The sequence below is a fragment of the Bubalus bubalis genome, chromosome 12 (genome assembly GCF_019923935.1).
Source record: "Bubalus bubalis isolate 160015118507 breed Murrah chromosome 12, NDDB_SH_1, whole genome shotgun sequence".
NCBI lineage: Eukaryota > Metazoa > Chordata > Mammalia > Artiodactyla > Bovidae > Bubalus > Bubalus bubalis.
The window spans coordinates 19,413,097-19,438,774 of record NC_059168.1 but is presented as its reverse complement, the minus strand read 5'-3'; the positions used below and the strand labels follow the sequence as shown (position 1 = coordinate 19,438,774).

General features: G+C 38.4%; 3 protein-coding genes across 7 annotated transcripts in view; 2 read left to right on the top strand and 1 right to left on the bottom strand.

Moving 5' to 3' along the window:
- Positions 1 to 4,937, top strand: part of PRKD3 (protein kinase D3) — an 86,963-nt gene extending 82,026 nt beyond the window's left edge. For all 3 annotated transcript variants that reach the window (XM_044925826.1, XM_006056832.3, XM_006056833.3), the window contains 2 exons: positions 1,165 to 1,250; positions 2,115 to 4,937. In XM_044925826.1, the coding sequence (XP_044781761.1) occupies positions 1,165 to 1,250; positions 2,115 to 2,288 (260 nt within the window). In that variant the 3' untranslated portion in view covers positions 2,289 to 4,937. The remainder of the gene's footprint in view (positions 1 to 1,164; positions 1,251 to 2,114) is intronic.
- Positions 810 to 23,647, bottom strand: NDUFAF7 (NADH:ubiquinone oxidoreductase complex assembly factor 7). 3 transcript variants are annotated; one of them, XR_006543245.2, is made up of 11 exons: positions 23,509 to 23,647; positions 23,061 to 23,224; positions 21,472 to 21,552; positions 20,423 to 20,533; positions 13,456 to 13,669; positions 12,340 to 12,398; positions 11,511 to 11,621; positions 8,901 to 9,044; positions 7,874 to 8,047; positions 7,067 to 7,358; positions 810 to 2,376 (listed from the first exon to the last, which is right to left on the bottom strand). XR_006543245.2 is itself a non-coding variant. In XM_044925827.1 (10 exons), exons 1-10 carry the CDS (start codon positions 23,558 to 23,560, stop codon positions 7,143 to 7,145), a joined length of 1,326 nt encoding a protein of 441 aa, XP_044781762.1. In that variant the 5' UTR covers positions 23,561 to 23,647; the 3' UTR covers positions 7,064 to 7,142. The 3 variants fall into 3 exon arrangements, 1 of the variants encoding a protein (XP_044781762.1); XR_006543246.2 differs by lacking the exon at positions 7,874 to 8,047; XM_044925827.1 differs by lacking the exon at positions 810 to 2,376 and having other exon boundaries at positions 7,064 to 7,358.
- CEBPZ (CCAAT enhancer binding protein zeta) overlaps positions 23,642 to 25,678 on the top strand; it is a 24,750-nt gene continuing 22,713 nt past the window's right edge. Inside the window, exon 1 of the mRNA XM_006056835.3 lies at positions 23,642 to 23,857. Coding sequence (XP_006056897.3) covers positions 23,702 to 23,857 — 156 coding nt within the window. The 5' untranslated portion in view covers positions 23,642 to 23,701. The remainder of the gene's footprint in view (positions 23,858 to 25,678) is intronic.

Genomic DNA, 25,678 nt, shown 5'->3' with positions numbered 1-25,678 from the left:
GCTTACTTGTTAATGACGAGATCTGATGGAAGAAGTATATATGAGGGTTTGGGGATATTGCCAGAGTCACCTTAGAGCCTCTTGGACAGTGTGGTCTATAGACCTCTTACATCAGAATCACTTGGTGAGGTTATTAAAAAGACCCTCTGGCTCCGTCCCTAAGACTCAGACTCACCAGCTGTACTGCTACTCAGGAATGCATTTTAGTAAACACACTGAATGATCCTGATGCACATAGCAGACTGCCATTTAAGGAACAATGGATATTTAGAATATAGAGAAACTAGTACTTAAACTAATTTGGGGGGAAAAAACAGGGTGGAAAAAAATCTGGAAAGCCTTGACTGGTATGACAGTATATAGATAGAACTAGAAATAGTATAGGATGGTCCTTAGTGTGGCTCATCCCTGGATGCAGACCTTAGTAACAGTTGCCTTGTTACATAAGGATTCTGTCTGTGTAGTTACATGGTTGCTTTGGTTTTGTAGTTAGCCCACATCTCCAAATAATTGGATAAAATATGCATGCTAAGATCTCACCACATACACCAAAATACCATGAACTTATTTGTTAAAACCTGTTAAGTACGAACTTTTGGTAAGAAGTTATTACCTCACTATAACTACATCTGCAGAAGCAAGGCAGTGAATGGCTTTGGCTCTTTTCCAGACCAAGCCCAAAACTAGAGAATAGCATAGCATCGTTGTGGAGGGGAAAAAAAAAAAAAAAATCAGACTGTAAAGAGTCTGTTTTATTCATTTTTAAAAGTAATGGTTAATTCTTAGCACATAAAAGCATCATTCTGAGCCCTTTGTGTGTATTAAGTTTATTTCATCTTCTCAACAACCTTATTTTACAGATGAGCAAACAGGCACAGTGCAGTTAACTGACCCCATGTCACACAGTCACAACTTGGGCTCAAGCGGGCGGGCTCCAGTCTACACTTTAAACTTGTATTCTGTACTATCTCCTTAATAAACCAGGTATACTGAATTCAATAAATATTTATCAGTCACTAATATGTTAGCTTAAAGGCTATGTCCTCGAGAAGCAAATATCTTGAACCGTATATTTCTGTGGATTGAACTGCCTTCCAGGCAGAGTCACAGGTTTGGGGTGGTCAGTGCTCAGATTCACATAGCTTATTTTGTCTTTTCCCTTAGCAATTGATTTGATAAACAACCTACTTCAAGTGAAGATGAGAAAACGTTACAGCGTAGACAAATCTCTTAGTCATCCCTGGCTGCAGGTAAAAACAATGTATTTCTCTTTAGCAATCCTCATTTGAGCAGTTAGTGGTGATTTGTTTTATTTAATGAAACCACTCTTAAAAGATCATCAGATTCTACATGTCTTAGGGCCTTATGGTGTTTATTTCACCTTTTTGTAAGGTGAGCATAACACATTATATTGTCAAATATATTTTATTTTTAAAATGTCCACCAAAAGGTTTATATTTTATATTGAAAAGATCAGATATGCCATTTTAAATGTTTGGTTTAATTCCCCTAAAAGCCATTGCATAGATTTATCAAAAGATACCCCCAAACTTCAGACTAGAGAGAAGCTTTAGAACAATTACTGTAAAGGGAATGAGGGATATAAGTAACTTTAGAACAGATGTAGTCATAATTAATCTCAGCAACTATTAAATTATCCTGACAACAGAGTCTAAGCACGTTTCCCCTGTTTTGAGGAGTAAGGTGTAATCAGATTAATAGTTATTATTAACCACCTCAGAGGGCTGAGGCAGTATTTTTTTTTTTTTTTTTTTTTAATTTTAGAAGAGTTACTTCCTTCATGAGAGAGACTAAATCTGAAAAAGTATCTATAACATTGCTAACCTAAAGTATTACAAATGGAACTTATTGTATAGCTAGTATTTGAAATGGCAGCCCATTCCAGTATTCTTGCCTAGAGAATCCCAGGGACATGGGAGCCTGGTGGGCTGCCGTCTATGGGGTCGCACAGAACAAGACACGACTGAAGCAACTTAGCAGCAGCAGCAGGGGGTAGGGGTTGTCAATTACATAACTAGGGTGCTAAGCAAAAAAACAAGTTAACAGTATTTTGTTTCTTTTACTGTTCATAATCTTCATTTTTTTTCCCCTAGGACTATCAGACTTGGCTTGACCTTAGAGAATTTGAAACTCGCATTGGTGAACGTTACATTACACACGAAAGTGACGATGCCCGCTGGGAAATACATGCATACACACACAACCTTGTATACCCAAAGCACTTCATTATGGCTCCCAATCCAGATGACATGGAAGAAGATCCTTAGTTACCAATGAGCTAACTTCAGTAAGGAAGCATGTCATGTCATGGACTGGTATTTTGCTGCGTAACTGTTGTTCTTTGTATGCTGTCATCTGAAAGGATGCAAAGACATGGAAAATATAAGGAATCAGTGACACCGATACTGTAGTTCATACTGAGTAGGTACAAGAGGGGAAACTGAGTCATAAAAACATAATGGAATCCAAGATGAAGCTTTTCATAAACCTTTACAACATAAGCAATAACTGGTTTTTGTATTTTTCCCTAATCATTCATTTTAGTACAATAGTGGCACTTAATTTATCTTCCCTTTCTTGTTCTTACATCATTTTTTTTTAAAAGGAGAAAAAAGGCAAGCCAGAGTCCAGTTATTGCATAGCTTGAGCAAATCATACAAGAGTTATTACACAGTTTATAACTAAACAGATTTGCATTTATGAGATAACTGAGAGGCTACCAACATGCCATTTCCTATAGACTTTAAACATTTGTTTAACTGACCACAGAGGCACTGAGGGGTTTTTCCTAGATGTCTAGAAAGGGAGTGCTGAACTGGTTTACCCTTCTCTTTTAGGTCAGTTAAACTCCAAAATAATAGTATCGCTCTAATTTCTTTGGGGTTGAAATTCTGAATATGCTCTTAACATGAAAAGTTGTCACCTTTTGTTTGTATGTTGCAACAGCCCCTAAGATTATTTGGGACAACCGATACACAAAATCAGGAGTAGGAACTGCTGGTCTAAGTGCTGAGTTGTTACATACGTCTTCCCATAGTTCAACTCTGCTGCTAAATATTCACATTCCCATTGATGCTGTTGTGATGCCACCATTAGATTCCAACATTTAATGGGTACAGATCTGAACTCTAATCGCACAATTTCTCTTTACATGGGACTGTATAATTTGAGGAAGAAAATTAAATACATGCCAAAAGTAGGGACAGTGCAGGGTCAGTTAATGCTACAGGAAAGAATAACAAACAATATTCTTTTTTTCTTCCCTTAGCTTATTGGAAGGCTTTACAGATATCTGGAATGTTTTTAAATAAATTATTTTAAGCAGTTTAGGGGAGTGGGTGGGGTAGAGCATGAAACAGTTTATAAAGAGTAGGGCTGTATTATCAGCTGAGCAAATGAAAGAATGAAGTATTTTTAAAAACACTGCAGCTCCAGCAGCCAGCTAAAGACAGTTTTTGTACCCTAACATCATATTTAAGAGGTTAGATTTTTTCATAGCTTTTAAAAGTTACTAATAGTTTCCCCAAAAAAGTTAAAGATCTAGGACTATCCACTTATAAAAAATCTAGGGGATTTGTGTTTCTTGATTCCTAAATAATCACTGTGAATGTTTTTTTCCCCCTCCAAAAAGAACAAAAGATGTGAAGGCCAAAAATCTGGCTCCACTCTTAAGCTGTGTTGACCTCAGCAGGTGACAACCTGGCTGAGCTTTGAGCTCCTCAATCTACAAAATAAAGATTATAATTCCTGCCTCTGTCTTCCTCAATGTTGTTGTGAAGATCAGATATTTATAAGCTAAAAGTTATAAAAGTGTTAACTATCATTTCCCATGCAATCTGAGATAGCAAAAGAATGTTCTTGTGAACAGAATGAGAGGGCCTTCAGAGATCCCTGAAGCTACTCCCTTGTGTAGGGCTAAAAATACCCTTGAGAGAATGGAAGCAAACACCAGTGCTCCTCTGTTCTGAGCTCTTGACATGTTTTTCCCTCACAGTAGACATGGATAAGTCATCGAACTTTGTCTCACAGATAAGGAAAGTGAGGCACAGGAAAATTAACTAGCTGCCTAAGGTCACACAGTTAGGATGTGGGTTTGAATCCAGGCAGTGTGTCTCCAGAGTCCTTATTGCTAACCATTCTGCTATACTGCCTACCGTTAGATATTCCCAGAAGACATTCCACAGTGTCTCTCACTATTTCATTCTCATACAGGAATTTAAAAAATAAAAAGCAAATTAATTATGCAAAACCTTTGGGAAATGTATTTTCCCTGTGATAGGGGGTAACTTCCCCTAATTTCTCTGTTTATACAATCAGTGTGCTCAAATGAAGTAATTTCTGAGTCACTAGGCACCCTATTGTGGTTTTACTGTGTAAGATGAAAATTAACTGGAATGCTGTTTGCTATACTTATATAATAAAACTTTACAAGCCATAAAATTAATTGCACTCTTTGTTTTTGTTATTGAGAAGTTTTCTTAGAAAAAATTGTAAAGGCACTGTCGGATAATTTGAAATTGAGTAATTTTCTCCAGTTACTGTATAACCTGCATAACCTTTTTTGTCTTGAAGTCATCATGTTTGTATAAGAAATAACTGTTAGAAACATTTGATAATGTATACAAAGTCTATAATGACATTGTTTAGTACATTTTTAATTATATCCCACTTTTTGTAAATATCCTTAAAGAAGTTTGATAATAAAATGTATTTCCATATCACTGTACTTTTCCATGTGAAAACCTGAGCTAGTAGAGGTATCCAAAGAAAATTGTATTTGGTTGTGTTATTTTCCCAGGCTTTGGTAAGAGAACTGTTTTGGAAATAGTATTTGTAAATGAAACTAATGCTATATTTAAGAACACAGATTTTTTTTATCTGACTAAAATAAAAAGCAACTCATTATTACAATTTTATACAAAATTTGAGGTTATTACCTCAAGGTCTCATTTCTTAAAAGTTTGGAATAATTAAAAGTTTTTCAGAAACTACCATTAAATATTCAACTACTGCAACTGCCAAAAGACTTAAGTAAGTTAATTTACGTTTTTCTAGGTTTTAAGAAGCACTGGCTAACTCTTTCCCCTTAATCATGAAAACTATTAAATAATTGGGAAGGGCCAACTATGGACATTTTCATTCAACACTCTGCCAGGGAACTTCCAATATAGTTAAGCTATAAATTGAAGATATACAGCTAACATTCTTTTAATCTCTCAAATTTGTGTGGCTATTACTATAATTCTTCAGAAAGTCCATGTCTGGTATTATTAAAAAGTTCTGTGAACCAAAAGAATGGGAACTTACAGAAATAAATCTTGACAGTTATCTGAAAATGAGAGAATTAACTAATTTTAGAAAATTATTCCTCCTAAGTCTGCATTTACTCTCATTCATGTTTTAATAAGTACATGTCAGGTTGATTGGTTTTACTGTGACTTTAAAATTGTTTTAATCTAATTTTGTTTTTAATTATAAAATTCACAGAAGCATATTGTAAAAAATTCAAATACCAAAAAGGAGGACAAATTAAAACAGACTTCTCACCCCTCAAACCAGACTGGCAAATTTCATAGTGATTACTGGGAGTTCATAGCAAATATAAGGCCTACCTCAAGAAAAAAAAGTTTCAAGTAAACAACCTAATCTACCACCTAAAGGAATTAGAAAAAGAACAAAGCCCAAACTTAGCATATGGAAGGAAGTAAGAGAGGAAATATAAAGTCCAGACAACAATAGAAAACATCAATGAACCAAGCACTTGTTTTTTGAAAAGATAAAATTGATACGTCTTTAGCCAGGCTCACTGAGAAGAGAGGACCCAAACAGAATAAATCAAAGAGAAGAAATAATACTAGAGATACCAAAAAAATAGAATACAATGAATAGTTACATGCCAACAAATCAACCTAGAAGAAATGCACAAATTTTTAGAAACTTACCCCACCAAGACTGAATCAAGACAACCTGAACAGACCAATCACTGGTGGTGACATTGACTTTGTAATTAATAAAAAAACCAGCAAACCAAAACTCCAGGCTTCACAGAGGAATTCTAAACATATAAAGAAAAGCTAATACCTATCCTCAAACTATTCCAGTAACAGAATGGAACACTCCCAGATTGATTCTACAAGGCCACGATTTCCCTTGTACCAAAACCAGATAAAGACTACAAAAGAAAATTACAGGCCAGTATCTCTGATGAATAAAGACACAAAAATCCGCATAAAGTAGCAAGCTGAATTCAACAATATACCATGATCAAGTGGGATGTATTCCAGGGACACATTATCTGCAGATCATTCAGTGTGATCAACGTTAATAAAAGGATTAAAATCACACAGTCATCTCAACAGACAGAATAAAGTAACAATACTCAACAGTCATTCATGATAAAACTCAACAAAGCTGATACAGAAGGAACTTATCTCAACATAATAAAGGCCATTTAACATCATACTCGGATTTCCCTGGTGGCACAGACAGTAAAGAATCTGCCTGCAATGCAGGAGATCTGGGTTCGATTCCCTGGGTTGGGAAGACTCCCTGGAGAAGGGAACAGGCAAACCCACTCCAGTACTCCTGCCTGGAGAATTCCATGGACAGAGAAGCCTGGAGGAATACAGTCCATGGGATCACAATGTCAGACACAAATGAACAACTTTCATTTTTCTTTCACTTTTGGACTTCCCTGGTGGTACAGTGGATAAGAATCTGCCTACCAATGCAGGGGACGGGTTCGATTCCTGGTCCAGAAGATTTTCACATGCCATGGAGCAACTAGTTCTATTTAATCAGCCCCCTGTGAATGGCCAGTTGTTTCCAGTTGTTATTAAACCAGTCAGTATTCATGTTTACACTTTAAAACTATAACAACCAGCTTTATTAATTAGAGGATACTCAATATTTTGTTTCATTAAATTGAGAACAAACATTTGTACCAAGAATCAAATACAACCTTAAAAGATCAACTTCCAGTGGTACTGTCTGGTTTATTTTTATTGGCTATGAAGAGATAAAATACTTTAATAACTTATTTTACCTGTGATATATAAAATATGTTCCCTTTAGTCTGGTTTCTTAGGCCAACTTGGGGGTGAAAAGTCCAAACTGAAATATCACTGCCAAGCAAGTTCACCAAACCCAGCTACAGGTGATGGAGAGGGTTTTGACTGACGTGCATTCGTCTGATGATTTCTACCATGAAGTCTCTGATGAGGTACCAAGGCAAGAAAGTTGAATCTTTCTCCCATCTTCATAGGATTCATTAACATATTATACCCCTGAAGTAACTGCTGCCTCAATGATGGGTCATCTGTTTTATCTAAAAGAATCTGAAAAGAAAAAATGTCTTAGTAAAAATAACCAGAAGAAACAATTCGTAGGTATATGTAGTAATACAATGACTATTAACTATTCAATAAAACTGCTTAAAAATGTGACTTTGAGCCTCTACCTCAGAATCATGGCCTGTTTATTAAAGACATAGGTTGCTGTGACTCAAACCTACAGATTTGTATGTTTAACAAACATTCCCAGGTGGTTTAATCTACACTGAAGTGTTAAGCTGTCTTTAAGACAGTTCTAAAATTCATACCCATACAGGCAGTTAAGTTTTCTTAACAAACATTAACACTATTTGGAAGTCTTACAGAGATGCGTGAAACTTACAATCTGCTCTACCCTCAAGTGGTCTGGTTACACTGAACCCCACACTGCTGAAAAGACCACAACACCATGGATCGGACTATAAGAGCACCAAGACCACGTGAACTCACTACTTACAGTACGTATTGAAATACTATGAAATTAAACTAGTTAGTAATAGTGAAATAAGATAAATCATTACCTTCAGCCGGACGTCAATGCCCATATTTCTTAAAAAAGTTTGCTGTTCTATTGGACCCAGGGAAGCTACTTTCCCCTGGGACATTCTACGCAAGTAACTGAAGTCCACGTCAGCTGTTAGGTCTGCTGTTCCCGGGGCAGTTAGGACATCATGAAGCCTGTGGCCACAAAACCCCTTGAACGTAATTTTTAAATGATGAGTTTTTATACTTTTATGGTTATCATTATCAAGATTAAAGAAATGCTATCATGTAGTCCACATTACATAACTGTTAAAAAGGAATATATGGCCTACATCAGGGGTTTACAAACTCTTACAACATAGCACCCTTTCTTCAAACGAGATCCTATGTGGGAAACCCACTATGAAGTACTAGGTTGCAGTGCCTGGACATGCTGCCTTTGACATCTGTTGAAAATTTCCATTAATGCCCATGGTGATAAAGAGAGAATTCTCCAGATGAACTCAGGTTAACAGAACCGAGACGGTGTTTTACAAAGTGTATCCATCAGCTATATGCATCGTTATCACCTAAGAACATGTTACTGAACTCTTCCCAGACCTAGCAAATCAGAATCCTGGAGGTAAATCTAGAGAAACAGTGTTTTAAAAAAAACTCTCCAGGTTTTTCTTTAAAAAAAAAAAAAAAATAAATAAATAATAAAGTTAAACTTTTTTTTTTTTTTTTACTGAAGGGAGGAGAAATTTTTAAGAACTTTTTAAGAAAATCTTCCCACTTGAATTATTCAGATGTTTACTAGAATCTATGCAAACCTAGGTTCTGCAACTTAAGGAATAATGTAGACAATCTAGACCCTGTTCAAAGGAAAGGTGGACAGTAAAATACTGGATTAAGGGTGATTATAACAACATAGATTAATTATAAAATATGTAATGCAGCAAGGACAGACACGGTAGAAACCAAAATGAGATACATATCTTCAATGAACTTCAACCCTAACATATGACAACTAAGTAGACTGTACCAGTTAAATTCTGATAAATCACGTGACTGAATTATACATACTCGGAAGGTGTCTGTCTTAGTCCCGTCATGACCATAATCCGCGATCAGGGCAGCACCTCCAGTTAGTGAAATGCGTTGAGAAAGTTCCTGAATAACAACACCAGCCTCAGGACACACTTCCACATGATCCCTTGTTTCATCATTCTAGTAAGGGAATAGTTGAATCAAAATACATCATTCAAAAAACTTGTTTCCTTAGGGTTTTCCTACAATGAGCATTTCTCAGTTATAATAAAAACAAATTCCTTCTCAATACGAATATGTTGTCTACACTCAACTTTTCACATGACACCCTTTTTATTATATAGAACTCCTTGGTTCTCTGATGCCATCCACTCAGTTTACAAACACGTTTTATTTTGATGCCTTATATAAAAAGCCATAAGTCCTCCCAACCCTCCAGATGGCTAAGTACATTATCATTTTATTTACGGTGATTCTACTTCTATATCATAATTCATATAAATATATTCTACTGGGCTGAAACCATGGGAAAGGGATTTTTGCCTGGAACAGTGTCTGGCACATAAAAGACACTAAAAACTTGTGCTGGAAGAACAAATGAAATAAATCCAATATAACAAAACAGAGCCTATTATTAAGTATATCTGCTTTCTTTGGGGGCAAAAGGTACCCCACTGATATACCCTAAACATTATAAGTTAATACCAGCTTATAAACCAGTGTCAATGTACCTGAAGCCCTTATTTCCCAAGATGTTCAACTGTTAAGGGTCTTCAAGAAGTACATACTAGCTTAGAAAGTATATGAACAATAAATAATAATACTTGCCAACTGGATTAGTATATATTAAATTTCACTAATTCCTGTTACCGAACAAAATTTTTTCTTCAATATGCAACTATACATTAACTTTTGCTCCCTCTTAACACCTATTAGAAAAGACCCTGAGGTGGCAGAGGATGAGATGGTTAGATGGCATCACCAACTCAATGGACATAAATCTGAGCAAACTCTGGGAGATGGTGAAGGACAGGGAAGCCTGGCGTGCTGCAGTTCATGGGGTCGCAAATAGTCAGACATGACTTAGTGACTAAACAACAGAAAGTCTCTGCCTATAATAGCACAGGTCTAAGAGGTATAGAGTCAGGCAGACTCAGCCCCTGAGTCTCAGCTCATCCACTGCTTACTAGAGACAAGTTACTTCACCTTTCACAGTCTAGTTCCTCAGTACATATTCTAGCCTTACTGTGAGGATTAAATGAAATAATAAACCACTAAGCCCCCAGTGTGTGTTAGTCACTCAGTCGTGTCGGACTCTGCAACCCCATGGACTGTAGCCCACAAGGCTCCTCCATCCTTGGAATTCTCCAGGCAAGAACACTGGAGTGGATTGCCATTCACTTCTCCAGGGGATCTTTCCCACCCAGGGATCAAACCCAGGTCTCCTGCACTGCAGGCAAATTGTTTACCAACTGAGCCACCAGGGAATCCTAACTTAGTTGGCTTTATCAAGTAAGCCCCCCATGCTATTTGATAAATTCCGTGGTGTGACTACATAAACCATGGGACCACTTTCAAGCATAAGCTGACAGGCCTCAGCGTTCTGTGCTGGCATTCTTTACATCCTACACTGCTTGCTCTTCAGGACAACAGATTTCCATTCCCATTCGCTCCGTCCAAATGAGAGGGAGAAGTCATCACCCCCCTCTTCTAAGTGCACACTGTTCAAGTGAAGAACTAACAACAATCAGCTCTCAGAGGGTCAGCTTCTGGAAGCTTTATGAATTTGATTCTCACTCAGGTAAAATTAGGTAGCCACAATATGAAAACGCAGAAATGTTCACAAACACTTAGGCTGATATTTTAAATCTGTGCTTTGCAAAGAAAACTTAATTCACAGGTTTATGTTCAAAAGCTTGTAAAATCAATAACTTCTGAGGCAGAAATCCTTAGTTATGGTCTACAAAGTAGAAATCCTTTTTTTCTCAGCTCAAAAAAGGGGAGGTGGGTGGGATAAAACAGGCAATCTAAAGCCCAAACATGCCTGGGAAGTAAAGGATTTTTGAATCATTAAACCCAAACCTAAGATCTGTAGCCTCTTGAGATTATGCAGCAGTACATCCACCATTTGGCAGACTAAAATCAGACTAGAATCATGTGCCATACTGTTGAAGATGCCTTTTTTCTCTTTCACCCAAATTTAGATTTGAGAAAAAATGCATGCTCCAACAGTAGCCCAAAGAGAGTGATAATAAAACTGACCTAAGGATAGTTTTGAGAATTGAATGAGAAACTAGAGTAAAACAAGGTATTTAATAAATATTGTTATTGCTACTTTACTATACACTGTTCAACACTGTTTTCACAGACACATAACTCCCTGTCAAGTAAACAATACTGTCACCATTTGATAGAGAGCTGGGGGAGACAGACCCGGAACTTGCTGAGTACGCACTTAAATTCTTATTACATGAAGCTCACACAGCCAAGGAATGACTTGAACCCATTCTGACAGATCCTATGGATTTCCACTATCAATAAAAAGCTCTTCTCATGTTACAAGGAACTCTAAAATAGGAACTCAGAAAATAAGACCGAAGATTGGGTTGGCAATAAACTTATGAAAAAAAAAAAACTTATTCCTACTTGTATGAACGCTTCTGCTGGGGTGGCACATGGCGCCAAAACAAATCTCAGTTTATCAGAAACCTGTGGGTCAATATCAACAAGTACTTCTCGCCATCCGTGTGGTGTTTTCTAAACACAAATAACAAAAAAAGAAATTTCTGCAAGTCTGTTCTCAAAACTGCCTTTATCAAAATAGCAAATCTTCTCCTCTTATCATATATAAGCTAGATAAATAACATTTACAGAACACTTTACCACTTGAAATTTTTTAAAGGCATTACTTCATTTCCTTTGAATAATATGAGTAGACTGACAGATGCAAACTATTAATGTTGCTTAGATAAGAAATGGAGGAGAAAGTAAGCAACATGGTAAGTGCCCCCAAAACAGAAAACAGACTTAGAAGGACTAATCAGAAGCTTCACCAACAAATTGCTACATAATAATATTAATATATACTCTTAGCCCTAGAAGTTACCAGTACACATGCACTGCTACCAAATCTTAAATTTCCTCACAGAAAGAATGAAGAAAATTTTTAATTTTTAGAATTTAAAAATATTTCCTAAAAAAGTTATCCTTCATTGTACTATAATCATTTACCATCTCATATTCCCATACATCTTTATCCCAGAAGAATTAAGAATTCTTCATAATTATCCTAAGAGAATTAAGAATACTTAATATTTCACTTTTGCTTTTCAATTATTTTCAATTATTTATATTCATCAAACTTCCAAATATAGCTAGCTTCAAACAGTAAAAATTAAACACCATAAATGTTTATTCTTACAACAAAAAGCCCTTTGTTATTCAATTATAAATGTGACTTCTTTCCCATCAGTACCTGAAACTTATGCACAGGAAGAACATCGAAAAATTCATGTGCGAGATAAAAGCTGTACTCTATTTAAAACAGAAGAGACAAATTAACACTTCAGCATTTTCAAGGCAATAAATTGGTTCTTTTGGACATTAGCAAAAAGAAAATGCATAGTTCTTCATACGGGAAGTTGTGATGCTTGCGTAATTACCACTTTCACAGAATCATCCACCTCTTCACAGGAAACCTACTGTGCAGAACTTATACAGGAGGAACTATCACTATTCTCATTTTCCACACAGAGGATCCCAATTATCAGTTTAATCTTTAATTCATCACTAGGAATGAAATGAATCAAGCATAAGCTGAAATGGAAGAACTCAAATCTGTTAGCTAGAAGAGGATTTGAATTTCCTAAAATCATATGAGATGGTGAAGGCCAGGAATGGCTGTGGCACCTTGGCCAGGGTCAGGCTATACCACTTTAGGTTTGACCTGGGGCTCGTCAATATAATATTCTTGAGGAATACTAGGATTTCTCCACCACCCTTTACAAGTAAGGATAATCCAAAGACTACAATATTAAACTCATCTAAGGGACTTCCTGGTGGTCCAGTGGCTAAGACTCCATGCTCCCAATGCAGGGTACCTGGGTCAATTCCTGTTTAGGGAACTAGATCCCATATGCTGTAACTATTAATAACAGATTCTACATGCCGCAACGAAGATGGAAGTTCCCACGAGCTGCAACTAAGATCCAGTGTGGCCAAATAAATAATTTTTAACTAAAAAAGTAAACTCATCTCCTAACATTGCTTCCTTCAGCCCCACTGCCTTGGGCAGCTTCATCATCAGTACTATCTTAGGGGTTGGGAAAAACTGAAGTATACAACAGAGATCCCTATTTTGGTTTTGTCTGGTTTTTGCAACACTGCATGAAATTCACTGCTTCTCAATGTTAGGTGATTTTATTTTCTAACACAATGCTCTTCTCCAGAAAAAAATATTTGTTAATCTCTATAAGTACGGGGATTGGCAGCACTAACTCAGTCTATTATATTGCAAAACAAGGTTGTGCTCACATATCACTGTGAGGGGCTGTGATCAAAATTCTTTCATTAATCAAAGTAAAATAATTACCTTTTGGAACATCTTGAAGATCTCGGTACCAGGAAACTGGAATTCCAGATTTAGTGACACCTTTCATATATACTGGGGATTCAGCATTTTGCTCTAATGGGACCTTCTCTTCAGTCAACGTTAATGCTTGAATCTCACTTAATTTCTGGCTCACCTCTACCAGATGTAGTGAAATGTCACAGTTTTTCAGCAAAGACCCAAGCTGACTAAATACCTAAATATAAAAAGAAGAAATTGGCAAAATACAGAGTGTTGAATAGATTTTAGGTTTTCTAGCCATTTATTTCAATAATTTGTCAGTATCAGAGTAGAAGTAATAACTGGTTTCAGAGAAATTTCTTCTTCACACAGGTCACTCTCCAGCAGTCTATAAGAACTGAAACTTATTGGAGTTATTAAACATAGTCTATATGAGAAATGAACAGTCTACAGTACCATTTGCTTTCCTACTGATACAAATTAGAATTATGACTAACAAATGAAAATAAAAGCTTTAGCATCCAATAAAAACAATTATTCAGATTAGGGAGTCTAAAAAAGACCAAGGAAATAAAATTTATATGGCCTTGATTTTAACTTTGAAAAAATGGAGATTTATTACTTGTAAGACCTGGAAATTGAATATGTGACACCTGGTGCCATATAGCATGTTCATGGACAGAGAGCTAGGCTTGATTTTAAAAAGCTTCCCTGTCTATAAAACAGTCTCACCCGAGATGATCAGAATGTATCCACAAGAAATTGGATTTGAACAGCACTAATAACTTCACATTATTAGTGAAGCAATCCCACGTCCAAGGAGCACCGGCTGCGTGGGTGCAGGAGGGCGGAGAGGAGCTATTCCATGTTCAAGGTCAGGAGGGGCAACCGTGAGGAGATACCCCTTGTCCAAGGTAAGAAGCAGTGGCTGCGCTTTGCTGCAGCAGCCGTGAAGAGATATCCCACGTCCAAGGTAAGAGAAACCCAAGTAAGACGGTAGGTGTTGCGAGAGGGCATCAGAGGGCAGATACACTGAAACCACAATCACAGAAAACTAGTCAATCTGATCACACAGACCACAGCCTTGTCTAACTCAATGAAACTAAACCATGCTGTGTGGGGCCACCCAAGACGGGTGGGTCATGGTGGAAAGGTCTGACAGAATGTGGTCCACTGGAAAAGGGAATGGCAAACCACTTCAGTATTCTAGCCTTGAGAACCCCATAAACAGTATGAAAAGCCAAAAAGTTAGGACACTGAAAGATGAACTCCCCAGGTCGGCAGGTGCCTGATATGCTACTGGAGATCAGTGGAGAAATAACACAAGAAAGAATGAAGAGACGGAGCCAAAGCAAAAACAACACTCAGTTGTGGATGTGACTGGTGATAGAAGCAAGGTCCGATGCTGTAAACAGCAATATTGCATAGGAACCTGGAATGTCAGGTCCATGAATCAAGGCAAATTGGAAGTGGTCAAACAGGAGATGGCAAGAGTGAACATCGACATTCTAGGAATCAGTGAACTAAAATGGACTGGAATGGGTGAATTTAACTCAGATGACCATTATATCTACTACTGTGGGCAGGAATCCCTTACAAGAAATGGAGTAGCCATCATGGTCAACAAGAGTCCGAAATGCAGTACTTGGATGCAATCTCAAAAAAGACAGAATGATCTCTGTTCATTTCCAAGGCAAACCATTCAATATCACGGTAATCCAAGCCTATGCCCCAACCAGTAACACTGAAGAAGCTTAAGTTGAACGGTTCTATGAAGACCTACAAGACCTTCTAGAACTAACACCCCAAAAAAATGTCCTTTTCATTATAGGGGACTGGAATGCAAAGTAGGAAGTCAAGAAACACCTGGAGTAACAGGCAAATTTGGCCTTGGAGTATGGAATGAAGCAGGGCAAAGGCTAATAGAGTTTTGCCAAGAGAACGCACTGGTCATAGCAAACACCCTCTTCCAACAACACAAGAGAAGACTCTACACATGGACATCACCAGATGGTCAACACCGAAATCAGATTGATTATATTCTTTGCAGCCAAAGATGGAGAAGCTCTATACAGTCAGCAAAAACAAGACCAGGAGCTGACTGTGACTCAGACCATGAACTCCTTATTGCCAAATTCAGACTTAAATTGAAGAAAGTAGGGAAAACCACTAGACCATTCAGGTATGACCTAAATCAAATCCCTTATGATTATACAGTGGAAGTGAGAAATAGATTTAAGGGACTAGATCTGATAGACTTAGTGCCTGATGAACTATGGACGGAGGTTCGTGACATTGTACAGGAGACAGGGATCAAGACCATCCCCATGGGAAAGAAATGCAAAAAAGCAAAATGGCTGTCTGGGGAGGCCTTACAAATAGCTGTGAAAAGAAAAGAAGTGAAAAGCAAAGGAGAAAAGGAAAGATATAAGCATCTGAATGCAGAGTTCCAAATAGCAAGAAGAGATAAGAAAGCCTTCCTCAGCAATCAATGCAAAGAAACAGAGGAAAACAACAGAATGGGAAAGACTAGAGATCTCTTCAAGAACGTTAGAGATACCAAGGGAACATTTCATGCAAAGATCGGCTCGATAAAGGACAGAAATGGTATGGACCTAACAGAAGCAGAAGATATTAAGAAGAGGTGGCAAGAATATACAGAAGAACTGTACAAAAAAGATCTTCACGACCCAGATAATCACGATGGTGTGATCACTGACCTAGAACCAGACATCCTGCAATGTGAAGTCAAGTGGGCCTTAGAAAGCATCACTATGAAGAAAGCTAGTGGAGGTGATGGAATTCCAGTTGAGCTATTTCAAATCCTGGAAGATGATGCTATGAAAGTGCTGCACTCAATACGCCAGCAAATTTGGAAAACTCAGCAGTGGCCACAGGACTGGAAAAGGTCAGTTTTCATTCCAATCCCAAAGAAAGACAATGCCAAAGAATGCTCAAACTACCACACAATTGCACTCATCTCACACGCTAGTAAAGTAATGCTCAAAATTCTCCAAACCAGGCTTCAGCAATACATGAACCATGAACTTCTAGATGTTCATGCTGGTTTTAGAAAAGGCAGAGGAACCAGTGATCAAATTGCCAACATCTGCTGGATCATGGAAAAAGCAAGAGAGTTACAGAAAAACATCTATTTCTGCTTTCTTGACTATGCCAAAGCCTTTGACTGTGTGGATCACAATAAACTGTGGAAAATTCTGAAAGAGATGGGAATACCAGACCACCTGACCTGCCTCTTGAGAAACCTATATGCAGGTCAGGAAGCAACAGTTAGAACTGGACATGGAACAACAGACTGGTTCCAAATAGGAAAAGGAGTATGTCAAGGCTGTATATTGTCACCCTGCTTATTTAACTTCTATGCAGAGTACATCATGAGAAACGCTGGGCTGGAAGAAGCACAAACTGGAATCAAGACAGCTAGGAGAAATATCAATAACCTCAGATATGCAGATGACACCACCCTTATGGCAGAAAGTGAAGAGGAACTAAAAAGCCTCTTGATGAAAGTGAAAGTGGAGAGTGAAAAAGTTGGCTCAAAGCTCAACATTCAGAAAACGAAGATCATGGCATCTGGTCCTATCACTTCATGGGAAATAGATGGGGAAACAGTAGAAACAGTGTCCGACTTTATTTTGGGGGGCTCCAAAATCACTGCAGATGGTGATTGCAGCCATGAAATTAAAAGATGCTTACTCCTTGGAAGGAAAGTTATGACCAACCTAGATAGCATATTCAAAAGCAGAGATATTACTTTGCCAACAAAGGTCCGTCTAGTCAAGGCTATGGTTTTTCCTGTGGTCATGTATGGATGTGAGAGTTGGACTGTGAAGACAGCTGAGCACCGAAAAATTGATGCTTTTGAACTGTGGTGTTGGAGAAGACTCTTGAGAGTCCCTTGGACTACAAGGAGTTCCAACCAGTCCATTCTGAAGGAGATCAGCCTTGGGTGTTCTTTGGAAGGAATGATGCTAAAGCTGAAACTCCAGTACTTTGGCCACCTCATGCAAAGAGTTGACTCATTGGAAAAGACTGTGATGCTGGGAGGGATTGGGAGCAGGAGGAGAAGGGGACGACAGAGGATGAGATGGCTGGATGGCATCACCAACTCGATGGACATGAATTTGAGTGAACTCCAGGAGTTGGTAATGGACAGGGAGGCCTGGTGTGTTGCAATTCATGGGGTCACAAAGAGTCAGACACGACTGAGCAACTGAACTGAACTGAACTGAATAACTTCACAGTTTAACTTTGAGATTCTTTCCATTTCAATTTTTCCTCAGCTACACATACTTTGGTTTTTTGGCCATTGTAAACATAAGGAGAAAAAAAACAAATATACTAATATTTTATCAATACACATTAATGCAAAATATTCAATGCTAACTGCGTAAGTACATCAATTTTTTTTCACTTGAATTTAATATTCACTGGTGATATGCATCCTACTTTTGAGATCTGTATATGCAGATACAGACTGATAAGGACAAGACGACTTTTTCAAATTCAGTTTTGAGATGAAACTACATACGGAAAACTTCTTCCTAACAGAAAAATGTGAGAGTTGAACTATAAAGAAAGCTGAGCTCTGAAGAATTCATGCTTTTGAACTGTGGTGTTGGGGAAGACTCTTGAGAGTCCCTTGGACTCCTAGGAGATCCAACCAGCCCATCTTAAAGGAGATCAGTCCTGAGTGTTTATTCGAAGGACTGATGTTGACGCTGAAATTCCAATACTTTGGCCACCTAATGCGAAGAGCTGACTCATTTGAATAGACCCTGATTTGGGAAGGATTGAGGGCTGGAGGAGAAGGGGACGTCAGAGGATGACATGGTTGAATGCCATCACCGACTCAATGGACATAGGTTTGGGTAGACTCCAGGAGTTGGCGATGGACAGGGAGGCCTGGCATGCTGTAGTTCACGGGGTCACAAAGAGTCAGACACGACTGAGCAACTGAACTGAAGAGAAATATCCTTCAGAAATCTGATCAAAAATAAAACATCTGTAATTATGCCTTTGGCTATTTTCTTTATATTCTTTGGCTGTTTCAGAGTTCTTAGAACTTGAAATAGGGAAGCATCCTCAAGACATTTTTAACACCTGTGGGTATAGTTTGGTGCATATAGTTTGGAGCACAGAGTTTAAGGTATGGCAAATGGTTGTGAACATCTTATATTGGTAAGAGGGTAGCTATTGAAGACGCGTAGGCAGGGGAATTGATAAAGCCAAACATTTTCTTTCCAAAAAACAAACCTAACAGTTGGATTATAGGGAGGCAAGGATGAAGGATTTGGTATTAACACATACACACTACCATATATATAAAACAAGTGAACAAGGACCAGCAAAAACCATAAAACAGGTGAACAACAAGGAACTATATTTAGTATCTTATAATAACCTATAATTGAAAATAATCTGAAAATAAATATATATAATCACTTTGCTATAACCTGAAACACTGTAAATCAACTATACTTCAATAAAAAAAATTCAAGAAAAATACCTGTGGGCTTAATTTTTAAGGTGCTTGAGACAAAATATTGTTTGAGAATTTTATTATTTTATATTCAAATGACTTTGTCAATTTAAAAAGATACAAAATTGAGCCCTGAAAACGTAAGTCAGTAGGTCTTTTCCACTCTGAGCCATACAATATAATGATTCTTCTTCATCAGACAATTGTAAATTAAAAAAAAAACTTCAATTCCTAATTTCAAGCAGAAATTACATAACATCAGCAAATTTTAATTTCTTGAAATTGAATGGGTGTTGTTTTTTTTTTTTTCTTTTTTACACGAATTATCACGTACATGCAAAATAAACTCACAATTTATTTTGGATCATACAATATGAGTGACTTTGATGTTAACAGATAATGTCCAGTAGCTAGTCACAGGAGTTACACCAAATTATACTTATAAGCAGCATGTGAGAGTCCCCTTGCTCCTCATCCTCACCAAGTCTTTCTAATTTTGAGTAGAATGGTTTCTCACTGTGATTTTAACTTTCATTTCTCTGACTACCAATGAGTCTGAGCATCTTTTTGTATTTGTTGATCATATGGATTTCCTCTTCTATGACAGGTCTGTTTACATCTTTGGCTTGGCTTTTCTGTTGAGTTCTCTGTCACTTTCTTATGGATTTAAAGGAGTTTTTTATGTATTCTAACTGTCAGTTCTTTGTTAGTTGTATGTGTTAAAAATAACTCCTCCCACTTTGTGCTTTGTCTTGTCACTTTATGGTATTTTTGAAGAACAAAAAGGTCCTAGTTTTTTTAAAGAACAAAAAAGTTCTTAATTTTAACATAATGGAAATTATTAATCTTTTTCTTTGTGGCTTCTGCTTTTTTACATCAATTTTTAGAACTCCCTACTCAAAAGATGAATACATTCTTCCATAATGTCTTCTAAATGTCTTACACTTTTTAACTCACATTCTCCCCAAACCCCCACTTTTTAAGATTACAAACAGATAATAAGTAATGATTTATTATATTACCTTGACATTATATTTTAGCTGAGAAATATGAGAGAAGGAGGCTGAAAGCCAAGGAAATCAACAAAGTTTTCAAACTCAGTTAAAAGTAACAAGATTCTGGACTTTCTTGGTGGTCCAATGGTTAAGAATCCACCTCCAATGAAGGGGACACAGGTTCAACCCCGGTCCAGGAAGATTTCACATGATGTGGGGCAACTTAGCCCCTGAGCCACAACTACTCAGCCTGTACTCCAGAGCCTGCGGCCCGCAACATACTGAAGCCCATGCACCCTGGAGCTTGTGCTCTGTAACAAGAGAAGTCACTGCAATGAGAAGGCCTCGCACCACAACTACAGAGTAGCCCCCATTTGCCATAACTAGAGAAAGCCCATGCAGCAGTGAATACTCAGCACATTAAAAATAAATAAAACTAAATTTTAAAAACAGGTAACAAGATTCAGGTACATGAGACTTTGTTACTTACCCTCAAAATATCTCCCAAGAGGGTTCCCTTGCCTGGGCCTAGTTCCACCAGTTGGAAAGCTGCATTTTTTCCAGCAGCTATCCATTCACTGATGAACCATATCCCTAGGAGCTGTGAGAAGGAAAGAACTACATTTGAGCATTATAAAGCATAAAAGGATACCAGGATATAAAACCATGTAAACAGACTTTATACCAGAAAGCAGAACGTGTGCAAACAACTATACATGTTATTCAACAAGTTCATATATGTATACACACATAGGAACTTCGCAGTACAACACATCCCACTTACGATGCTTAGTCACAGAAGAAAACACCTAGCTAAAAGGCAGCCTCCACTATAAAAGGTCTCATGACACGTACTGAAAGGTACTAGTACTTGAAAGCGAACAGACATATGAAGCACGATTAGGCCATTTCTTCATATTCATGCAATTTCAATAATCACATAGCTTTAAGTGATAGTTAATCTTTTTTAATGCCTAGATTCTTCTTCCTTTTGTGTACTATTTCCTATTTCTAAATTGATCAAAGATTATATAAGGAAATAAATGAACTAGAATTCCTGAAAAGAATACAAAGTTTCCTCAAAGGAGACATCTACTATAAATACAGCTAAATAAGAAATAGGGGCTTTAGCGCACATCTTGATCCCACTGATTCCTCAGTGTTTTTTTTAATCTTTTCTCTCTTCCTTCTTTGGTACTCCCAACTTCCTTTTACACCTCACCTGTTGTCTCTCTCCATCCTTCCACTCTCCTTTTTCATCTGGTTCTCCTCTTTTCGAATGCCTCACCTTCTGTCTCTTTTCTTTCTCTTTCCTTTTGTTCTTCATATGGCTACATTTCCTTTTCTACATAAAGTATAAACCTTTTAAATGTCCTCTATATACCTCTATTCTTTCAGTATACAAACCACTAAAAAATTAAAACTTCATGAATCACAAAAAACAAAACTTATAAAACACTACTGCAGAATAATACTACTTGATTTTCTCTCAAATGTTTGTAACAATTAGTTTATTCTATAGTTTATATTGAATATTACCTCCCCAAACATCTGACTTATTTCAGGTGAAGTAATGAAATCTCCTTCTTCTCCTAGCATGTCACGGTTCATATAATAGCCCTACATAAGAAGAAAAAAATGGAGAAAACATTAATTTTCAAATAAGCTTTTTAAAACACCCCTCCAAAATCTTATATAATGTATACAACTAGAAAAACAAGTATTTCGTAAGAAAGTTCTCTCTTCTAAATAAGCAAAATAAACAGTGCCTTTACCTAGATTTTACAAAGTAACAGTCATTTTGCAGAACTGGTAGAAAAACATAACTAAGGCACTTCCACAACCCCTATTCCTACCACACTATTTGCTTCCAATCCCTATCAATCTGGGTGTTGTCTTTTTCACCCTCAGAATTAGTTAAAACAATCCACAGTGATCTTGTGCAATTATTTGCTCCCTGGCTCATTTTCTCACCAGAACTTAAGTGCGGTGCTCCACTGTCCACTGCAGTATTTCCAGAGGCTGAAACAGTGTGCGCCATAGATGGCGCCTCAACAAATGGATAAATGAAGAGCAGATCTCAACTCGAACCCAGGTAAGTGTGTTTTAAAGTTTCTCCTTACCTGAAATTTTGGTACACTGTAGCACTGTATACAGGCATTAAAGGATCCCTTCTTTTACTAAACCTCTGGACCCTGAGTCATTCCACTACATCCAAAAGCAAAAGGAAGATGAACCCTGGGATTCCACAGATCTCATGATTCAACCCAAAAAAAGTGAAACACTGAAATAAAAGAACCACAGGCTTTCACCAAGTGGCTCTGTACAGCAGAAAGGAAAGGAAAGTCAGAAAGCTGTAACAATGCCTAATGCTGTAACATAAAGGTCCAGACCTCCCATTCTCAATGGAATATGCTTCCAATGCCTGCTGATGCCTTCACAACACAGCTTTCCAAGCACCAAATTCATACTTCCTGTTGCCTACTGCACGTGCCACCTGAGTCCCACAAACACTTCAAATTCATCCACTGAACTCAACTCTGTCCTACCTCTTCCTACTCCTGTATTCTCTTCTTCCTGAAAAATAACTCCAACAACTACCATAAACCCAAGTAGGGAAGTCATCCTTCCTCATCTCATAAATCCACTTGGTTACATTGTCTCCTTAACATCTTTGGAACGTGTCCTGTCTTTAATGACACTGCCGCTGACTTGACCCAGCCCTGACCAATTGACAGATTGATTTATCTGTCCCAAGGTCTTCAATACTTTGGTCAACTGATGCAAAGAACTGACTCATTGGGAAAGACTCTGATGCTGGGAAAGACTGAAGACAGGAGGAGAAGGGAACGACAGAGGATGAGATAGTTGGATGGCATCACCAACTCAATGGACATGAGTTTGAGCAGGCTCCAGGAGTTGATGACGGACAGGGAAACCTGGCGTGCTGCAGTCCATGAGGTCGCAAAGAGTCGGACACGACTGAGCGACTGAACTGAACTAAAGGTTTTCAAGCCTGACTCTTGCCCTGGGAGGCTCCCGCCAGGGCTGAGGGCCCTCGGGCTCCTCTGCGCACATCCCACAGCGCTGCTCGAGTGGGCCTGGTGGCCTGGTGCCCCGACCCATACCTTGGCTGGGTTCGTCAAGACCTCCTTCATGTACTCGGCCACAGTGATGGGACCAGTAGACTTGATTTTGTATATAAGATGCCTCAGCATGGGGGTCACAGAATTGTTTTCTGCAGGCTCATTCCCAGAGCTTAAGTACTTTCCTCTCCAAAGGCAAGGAAGGACTGCAAAAAAAAAAAAAAAAAAAAACCATTAAACGGAACTCATTAGAAATCTTAAGTGTTGACACAGCAGCCTGAGTGATTTCAAGGCGCCTTCGTCAACCTTTCACTTAGCCAAAGCCAGAAAAGCGGTCTCGGGCCACAATCGGCCCAAGACCACACAGCCATTCCATGTCCTAGGCTGGACTCCAGTCTGCAGCCCAGAGCGCCCCAGAGTCCTCTCAACTGAGGAAGGCGCCCCGGGCGGTTTCCAAGGCAACAAGGGTTTGAGCACCGCAATCTCTTACCTGCGCGCACTGCGCACAGCCGCCTAGCGCCGGCTGCCGCCAAGAAGTTCATGCTTAACTTCGCCTGCGCTAAAGCTTCGCCCGGAAATGGGGATTGCGCCTGTTTCCTGTGAGGGCCACGCCCCTTACAGGAAGTACGTCACTCGGCCTAACGGAAGAAAGCTAGGGGCCTTGCGCGCGTGCCTTGCTTGCTATGGCGGCAGCCGAGAAACCTTTAGAGTTCCATGCCAAACGGCCCTGGGGCCCGGAGAAAGGGCTAGAAGATCCAGACGAAGACGAAGAGGATGATAACGACGAAACCGAGGATGCGTTCTCCCTTCAGGAAGTGTTACGGCTCGGAGGCACCAAGGTAATGGCCGCGGGCTCCCGAAGACAGGAGACAGGCGTGTGGAGGGGTCGCGAGTGGAATTGCCCCGCGAGTAGCGGATCAAGTGGCCCAGCAGCCCCCGAGCTGCGGAGCAGGAGCTCGCAGCTCAGACTCCAGCTTCGAAATGTACTCTGCGCGTTTCCTGCACTTCTTTCCCGTAATATTGCAAGAAAAATGTCGTTTAGAATTGAACTTTTTTTTGCCGTGTCTTTTCTTAAAATGTAGGTTATCTTCTCTTTTTATTGACGTAGTATATAAATGGCACTCCATCAGGTCGGAGAGGACTGTTGTTCCGACCTCTTGACATCCGTGTTTGGGATCCCACTAGTGTTAGAATCTTAAGTACACACACCTCACTTTACGCTCAAGAATCTTTCTGCGTTCTTGGAATTTACATATTAATGAAACGGTAACCAAACTTTGAAATACACAGTATATCTAACGCTGAGTAAGAGCTATGACGAAAGCTAAAACGAGAGAGGATAATGAGTGGGAAAGGACTTACAGTTTTAAACTAGGTGATTGGGGAATCCACCACTGAGTGAGCAGAAAACTGGAGGGAAGAAAGGAGTGAGCCCTTTTGGTTTTGTTGTCCCAGGAACAGTAAAATAGTGAGCTGAGGTCAAGTGAGGTGAGAGAAGAGCGGTAAGAAATGAGGTCAGAGACATAAGAGGGTGGACTTATGCTCTCATTTTATGGGAAACCGTTAGAAGATTTGGAGCAAATATGTGACAGTTTGGCTTTGTATTAATTGTTTTGAGGGTAGACTTCTGGGCAGTGTGGGAGAGGGCGGAGTGGGGTCAGTGATTAGAGGCAGGAGAAATGCCTTTTCCCTGGGCAGACTGACAGTTTGGTCTGTACTTGGGTTGCATTTTAAAGGAGGAAGTGCATAATGAAAGATCTTCTTTCTCACTTTAATCTCCAGCCATGCAGTTTCCTCTTCAGGAAGCAGTCATTTTAGTGTTTTTTATATCTTTCAAACAAATACACACACCCCTGTATGTGTTATTTTTTACACAAAAGGTGTAGTATATCTATACTATTTGATGCTTCCATATCAGTATACAAAGTTCTGTCATTGGTTTTATGTCAGCATAAATCATTAATTTATCTAACCAGCCATTGATTGCGGATATTTGTCAGTCTTTTGCTATTTTAAATAATGCTTCAGTAAATAGCCTTGAATATGTATATCTTTCCCCACATTAGTAAGTGGATGTATATACACCTAAATTTATAGAAATGGAACTTTGACTCAGTCAAAGGATGTCTGTCAGGTATTTTGATTGAAGTTGGCAAATTGCTTTCCATAGAGAACTTCCATCAGCAATATGGGAAAGTGCTTTTTTCCATCACCCTCTCCCCAGCACCGCCTGTGTTAGTATCATCTATGTTTGTCTGACATGTTTAGAAATGGATATATCGTTGTGATTTTAATTTGGACTTCTTTAAATGTGAGTGAGGTTAGGCATCTTTTCATTTTTTTAAAAAACCTCTTACTTGTTTATATACTTGCACATCTTTCTGTCGGATTGTCACTTCCTTAACTGATGCAGAGGAACTTTTATATTAAATATTAAGCCAGATTACTTTGATATGAGTTGCCAGTTACTGTTTTTTCCAACTTATCTGTCTTCTGATTTTTGTAAATGTTTTGTGTGTACGAGAGAATGGTAAATTTATCCATTCTTTTCCATATGGGACCTGAGTTTTATGTCATATTTAGAATTTTTCCCTACCCTGTTTTGGTTTTTTTTTTTAATGTTGTGGTTTCTCCTGTTACTCTATAGTTTTGTTTTTCAC

Coding starts and splice junctions, on each gene's coding strand:
- NDUFAF7 (XM_044925827.1), bottom strand. CDS start 23,560: ATGAACTTCTTGGCGGCAGCCGGCGCTAGGCGGCTGTGCGCAGTGCGC. Junction 13,670..20,422: donor TCTTGGGAGATATTTTGAGG/GTAAGTAACAAA, acceptor TTTTATATTTAG/GTATTTAGTCAGCTTGGGTC. Junction 12,399..13,455: donor TCTTCAAGATGTTCCAAAAG/GTAATTATTTTA, acceptor TGTTTTAAATAG/AGTACAGCTTTTATCTCGCA.